Raw genomic sequence first — 7300 nt, forward strand, 5'->3', positions numbered from 1 at the left:
GATGATTACGTTTCCATTAGGAACTTGTGAAATTGAACCATCTTGGGCAAAAAAGCACTTGGGCCAGCAGACATTTTGCCCCATTTCCTGGAACTTTTTCCTGAAACTTCTGTTCAACCAGAAGTATACAATGCAGTTGAAGAAACCATTTCCACATGGTAACCACAGGGCAATGAATTCCAACCACTCTGGCGCCCTCTGCTGTGTTAGAGCTGAATTGTAAGTACAATTAGCAATGGGTTAGATTCCACGTAATTCAAGGCACAGGAAATTGAGTTATTGCCTACTTGAAATAAGTAGGCAATTCAAATTATATCACTATCCGTAAATCTCTACCTGAATATTAAATCAGCAATTTAAGTCACCTGTATAACAGTTCCGACTAAATGGGGATTTTTTTGAAATAACTAACATTTAATTCATCCTATCAAAGTTAAAAGTGGAGTTAAGCTCCCTTACCCAGACCCAAAACTGAAGACCCCTACTGCAATATTTTCCAATTTCCATATTAACCATCTCATGGTCTCTGAAAGAAGCTATTTGGTGTCAAGTTAGGGGCAGTTATATGCTGTGGGTCCACACCCTTTGGGGACTGGATTAAGACTGCCCGGCAATTTCAGATAGGCCCTCTACAACCAAACATGAGATTTTATGGCTGACCTTGAACTGTAATTTCAGAGCTGAAAGATTGATATTTAACCCATTGCATCACCCAACCATTCTTCATTTTTGATGTGTTTATAAACCATTCCTAGTTTACTGATTAAGCAGTGAATGCTTCTATTGGAGGGAAGAGTCCCCTCACCCAAACTATGACTATTAAGACAATACTTTTTTTGTTATATATAGTATAACCTGGACTTGTGTATAGCGAGTACAATTTTGAAGTTTACAGATGATACAAAACTTGGCAATGTGGTAAACAATAAGCAGGATAATAACAGACTTCAAGAGAACATAGATACACTGGTGAAACAGGCAGGCACATGCCAGGTGCAACCAAATGTTGATAAGTGTGAAATGGCATGCTTTGGACAAACCAGCATGGAGAGGCAGTATAATCTAAATGATACCAATTTGAGTGGGGTGCAAGAGGAAGGGGATCTGGAGGTGCATATTTACAAAACTTTGAAGGTGGCAGAGTGACTCAAAGCAGTTAAGAAAGCAGATGGGTTGTTTGGTTTTGAAAATAGGGGCAATGAATACAAAAACAAGGAAGAGTGTTTTTAATAGGGGTCTCAATAGGGAGATAAGCAAACTGGCTCATGTTAGAAAGGTAATGAATCTCCTCACTATGTTCAAGATACTTTGCTGCACCAATGACTGGAATTTGCAATAAGACTAATGGCAATCAGAGCTCCTGGAGAAAATCTGACAGAAACTTCTGGGGTACACACATGCACAGTTAAACATGGAAAGCTAGAAGCTGCTGTCAGGATACCCTGCTTTGGGTGCTGCAGATCTTGCAGTTATTTCAATCCGAGTCTATTGGCACCAGTGTGAACTTCTGGTACTTGCCCACTAACTCTACACCAAACACAGTTGAAAAATTTAGAGTAGGTATTTTTAGTAGTGAGTGAGGTTTTAAAATTGCCTCTGAAAAATTAATTTTACATCCCTGGTGTCTCATTCACTCAGTACAAAATTAGTGGAGATTTTTAAAAACAAAAAAGAAAATTTTTTTAACTCTGTACATATTTTGTCTCTCTCCCCTTAAGTATTTCCCAATCCTTATTACACTTTCTGTACATGATTTAAATTTCCCGGTTCTGAATCTGCATGATTCATTGAGGATTCTTCAATCAGATTGATTGAAGAATTTTCCTATATCTTGCCTGCTCTTGGACATTACAGATCCCCTATAGAGGGTGTAGAGGAGGTTGTAAAGTGTGTTGAACTGAACCAGACCATGGATAAGGGGGAAATCATCGCTGATAAGTCACAAAATATCTCTGGGCTGTGCGAATAGCAAACGCCATTCCTTTGACAGAGTAAAATCCTGGCTAATATGCTCTAGAAACAAGGAGGAAGCAGGCCCTATTAGATTTAATTGAGTAATGAGCCAATTTAATTAACAACCCAACAGTGTGTGAACATTTTTCTAATAGTGATCATATGATTGAGTTCAATGTTGTGCTTGGAAGGGGTTAAATGCAAAACAGCTACTAAATTTGTAGATTTAGGCAAGGCTGACTTCAATGGGATAAGACAATCTGTCCACAGTAAACTAGGAAATGTGTTAATGGGCAAATTGACAGAAATTCAGTGGGGGATGCTCAAGAAGAATTTGTGATACAGAACTAGTTTATATCCCTAACTAGCAAGACTTCCACTTTCCAAAAAAAAAGCCATGTACAATTAAGCAGGTAAGTGACTATGCAAAACTAAAACAAAAGCATATAACAATGGGAAAAAAAGTCACAGACCTGAAACAATAACCATTTCTTCCTCCACAGATGCTGCCAGAGCTGCTGTGTATTCCCAGCATTTTCTATGTTGAACATATACTTTGCATCAGTATTTAGTGGAAGAGGTCAGCATGCATGCTAGACACCCCAGGGAATTAATACTGAACCAGGGACTCAAGGACTCAATTAATGAAAGCAAAATCACAATAATGAAGAACACACTAAAGATTGACAAATTCCCTGGTTCTAGACTCTCCCACAAGGGTAAATATCCTCTCAGCACCCACCCTGTCAAGTCCCCTCAGGATTTTATATACTTCAATCAGGTCACCTCTTATTCTTCTAAACTCCAAGGGGTATAGGCCCAACCTGCTGAGCCATTCTTCATAAGACAGTTCCTTCACAATTAGTCAAGTGGACCTTTTCTAAACCACTTCTAAAGCATTTATATCCTTTAAGTAAGGAGACCAAGACTGTAAACAAGACTCCAGATGCAGTTCAACTAAGGCCCTGTACAGCTTCAGCAACACTTCCTTGCTTTTATACTTGATCCCCATGTAACAAACACCAGCATTCCATTTGCCTTCCTAATCAATTGCTATACCTAAATAATTTTTTTACAATTCATGTACCAGGATCCCTCTGTACCATAGAGTTCTGAAGTCTTTCTCTATTTAAATAGTATACTGCTTTTCTATTCTTTCTGCAAAAGTGGACACGTCCACATTTTCCCACATTATACTGCATGTCAAATGCTTGCCCACTCATTTGACCTATCTAAATTCCTCTGTAGACTATGTCCTCTTGACAACTTACTTCCCTACCTATCTTGGTGTCATCAGCAAATTTCGCTACCATACATTTGTTCCTTCATCGAAGTCTTTGAAATGGATTGTAAATAGTTGAGGTGCCAGCACCAATCCGTGGCACTTCACGAACAGCTTGCCAACCTGAAAATGATCCATTAATCCATACGGTTTGCTTCCTGTTAGCTAACCAATCCTCTATCCATGCTAATATGTTACCCCTACGTCATGAGCTCATTTTGTGAAGTAATCTTTGATGTGGCACCCTGCTGAATGCTTTTTAAAACAAATCCAATTACACCACATCTGCAGGTTCCCCCTTATCCACCTTGTTTCTTCCTCAACAAATTCCAATAAATTAGTCAAACACAATTCCCAAGACTCTGCCTGATTATATTATTATTTTCTAAATGTCCTGCTGTTACCTCCTTAATAATGGATTCTAGCATTTATCCCATGTCAGACATTAGGCTAACTGGCCTATAGTTTCCTGCTTTCTGTCTCGTTCCTTTCTTGAATAGAGGTAATTAGCAATTTTCCAATCCACTGGGACCTTACTGGAATCTTGGGAATTTTGGAAAAAACACAACCAATGCATCTACTATCTCCACAGCCACTTTGAGGCCCTAGGGTAAAAGCCATCAGGTCCAGGGGACTTGTCAACCTTCAGTTCTAATAGTTTTCCCAGTATCTTTTTCCCTAGTGGTTTATGTTCCTCCCTCCCTCCCTTTTTTCCTATTGGTTTTCAAGCATCCTTGGTATGTTTCTTGTCTTCTACAGTGAAGACAGATGCAAAATACCTGTTCAACGCTTCCACCATTTCCTCATTTCCCATTAGGAATTCTCCAGCTTCCCCCTCTAGGAGGCAACACTCACTTTAGTTACTCGTTCTTTTTAAATAGTTGTAGAAGCTTTTACTATGTTTTTATATTTCTGTACAGCTTTCTCATACTCTTAATTTCTCCCTCAATATTTTTAGTCATTCTTGGCTGATTTATAAAATTTGCCCAATCTTTTGACCTACCACTAATTCACAGTATTGTATGTTTTTTCTTTCAATTTGATACTATCCTAACTCCCTTAGTTAACCATGGATGACACATCCTTCTCAGAGCCTTTCTTTGCTGAGAGTTATGAAATATCTCAAATGTCTGCCACTGTTTCTCTGCTGTTGTACCCTTCAACCTATTTTCCCAGTTCACTAACTCTATCCTCAAACTTAAATAATGGCAATTACAAGATTAAGACATCTGTCTTTGACCCACACTTTTCACTCAAATTGAATGTGAAATTCCATCACTGTTGCCTAGAGTGTCATTTACTATGAGATCATTAATTAATCCTGTCTTGTTCCAGATTACCATCTAAAATAGCCTGCTTTCTGGTTAGCACTAGAATGTACTGCTCTAAGAAATTGCCCTGAATACACTATGAATTAATCTTTCAGACTATCTTTGCCAAACTGATTTGTCCAATCTACATGAAAATTAAAATCATCTATGATTATTACAGCACCCTTCTTTTATACTCTGTCCTACAGTGTAGCTACTGTTAGGGGCCATAAACGACTCCCACAAGTGATATCTTACCATTGCTATTTCTTATCTTTACCTGAAGTGGAAAATTGCATGTGTCACTCCACTGTTTGTAAAAAAAAAAAGAGGGGGGGAAAAAAAAAATCAGGGAATTATAGGCCAGCTAGCCTAACATCTGATGTCAGGGAATTACTATAATTAAGGATAATCAAAGATAGACTGAGCACCTTGAAAACTTTCAGCCAGAGATTTCCCAAAATTTGGCAACATAGCAAACCTGCACTTGTAATGAGTAGATCATGCCTGATGATCCAGATATCTTTTTGAGGAGGTGACTAAAGTAGTGGACAAGGGAATGTCTGTAGATATTGTTTATATGGACTTCGCAGAAGGCATTCAATAAAGCCCCTCACGTGAGGCTATTGGCTAAAATTGAAACTCATGGAATTGAAGGGAAATTATTGACCTGGTTGGAAGTTGGCTGAGAGGTATGAGGCAGAGAGTAGAGATAGTGGGCAGGGACTCAGATTTTCAGAATGTGACTAGTGGTCTCCCACAGGGATCTGTATTGGGCCTCAACTAATCACAATATTCAGCAATGGCTTAGATAATAGGATAGAAAGCCACCTAGACAATTTGCCAATTACACAAGATATTAGCAGTGTAGACGAAAACATAAAATTAATGGATTAAGTCCACTTTGGGCCTAAAAGGATAAATCGGTGTGCTTTCCATATGGTAAAAAGCTGGAAACTCGGGAGGGGCTGAGAGAGATTTAGGAGCCTAGATATGTAGATTAAAATGTCATATACAGGTACATAAAATAACCAGAAAGGCTAATGGAATGCTGGTCTTTATATCTGGAGGACCAGAATACAAGTGGGTAGAAGTTATGTTACAGCTACACGTGGCCCTAGGTCGTCCTCACCTTGAATACTGTGTTCAGTTCTGGGTGCCACGCCCAGGGAGGATATATTGGCCATGTGGGTATGTAGATTAGATTTACCAGAATGATACCTGGACACCTAGTGGTTAAATGATGAGGTCTAGGCTCATGAAGCTAGGGCTGTACTCCCTGGAATTTAGAATGTTAATTTGATTGATGTTTTCAAATTTTTAAGGGGAGCTAAGTCTAGGACTAGGGGACATAGCTTAAAAAAATGGAGCCAGATCTTCCAGGGGTGAAAGGGGGAGGGGGAGAAAGATGGGGAAGAAGAGAAAGATAAATAAATTATTTCAACCAAATAAAAGCTAGTCACCAAGGTCGTGTCTTTTACTTTCTGAATACTCACCCTGGTAGATCATGTTACAGACACAAGGGCTCCAGCAGATATAATAGACTATAACCACAGGTACCAGGATTCTGGAAGCGGCATCGTGCCTCCTGTTCACCTTTGACAGTTTAAATCGGTCCTTCTGTCTCCTGGCTACAAACCAGAGGCGGAAATTAGCAAAAGTCATGATGAGCGAGCAGGGGAAGAAGATGAACGCGGTCAGCGCGAAGGAATAGGCGACGTTGCTGGAGAAATCCAGGTTACAGATCAAGGACGCCCTGGAGAAGTAAACTTTGACAATCCCACGCGGGATGGATATGGGGAATGAGAGGATGGGCGGCAAGAGCCAGACAAGAGCAATGAGGGCTTTGATTCTGCAGTTGGTCATGACGGTGTTGTACCGGAGGGGCAGGAAGACGGCGATGTAGCGCTCGATGCTGATAGTGGCTAGAGAATAGATGGAAGAAGTGAGGATGCTGGCGTCTAGAAATACCACCAGGTGACAGAAGGGCGAGTCCACCTGGGTTCGGAGCTGCCGCACGCTGTTGCCATATAGATTCAGAGGGATGACTATCAATGCGAGAGCGGCGTCTGCCCCGGTCAGTGATATCAGCACCAGGCGGCTGTTCTTAGACCAGCCCGAGACTGGCGAGGAGATAACCAACAGCACCGCCGTGTTCCCCAGGATGATCAAACCACACAAAACCCCAATGATACAAATTTTCACCATGTCATCTGTCTCTTCCACAGATCTGGTCAGCCCAATGCCGGTTATATTGGCTTCAACCATGCTCCCATTCTCTGTGACAAGCTCCACCAAGGAGAGGTTCCTCCCTGTTAACACTCTGCTGCTCACGAACATCTTGTTGGGCGTTTTAAAAAACTCAAGTTGCTTAAACCAGAGCCCATTCAGAACCAACTTTTCCACTGCAATTTGGAAAATCAGCCTTGGCCCATTCGTAACCTTTATCACCTGGTAAACAGGCAAAAAAAAAACAATCCTCGTGCAAGGGGGTTTAATTTTATTTAAATGTGATTAAAAAAAGACACGTGTCTGCATGGTTGAAGCCAAGTGGGAAAGCTGGGGGTGTATTGGATAATTCTGCATGAAAACTGTTGCATTGGATTTCCACGTCACATGTGTCAGGTTGTGTTTGTGTTGAAGAAGTGTCCTTTTCTTGGGAAAAGTCCTGTTCCACATTCCACACGCCTTGTCCACGATTATAGATGTGATGTGACAGATAAAAAGTTTCACTTTAATACAGAAAATCGTGCTG

At 40.5% G+C, this 7300-nt stretch overlaps 1 protein-coding gene across 1 annotated transcript; it reads right to left on the reverse strand.

The window, feature by feature from the left end:
* Nucleotides 1-81: 81 nt before the first annotated feature.
* Nucleotides 82-6885, reverse strand: LOC144682311 (adenosine receptor A2b; the record flags this gene model as incomplete). Its single annotated transcript, XM_078544785.1, has 2 exons — nucleotides 6042-6885; nucleotides 82-212 (listed from the first exon to the last, which is right to left on the reverse strand). Coding segments are annotated over exons 1-2 (975 nt in total), but the record flags the coding sequence as incomplete, so codon positions are not given.
* Between the last annotated feature and the right edge of the window lie 415 nt (nucleotides 6886-7300).

Source organism: Cetorhinus maximus, chromosome 6 (assembly GCF_964194155.1).
Source record: "Cetorhinus maximus chromosome 6, sCetMax3.hap1.1, whole genome shotgun sequence".
NCBI lineage: Eukaryota > Metazoa > Chordata > Chondrichthyes > Lamniformes > Cetorhinidae > Cetorhinus > Cetorhinus maximus.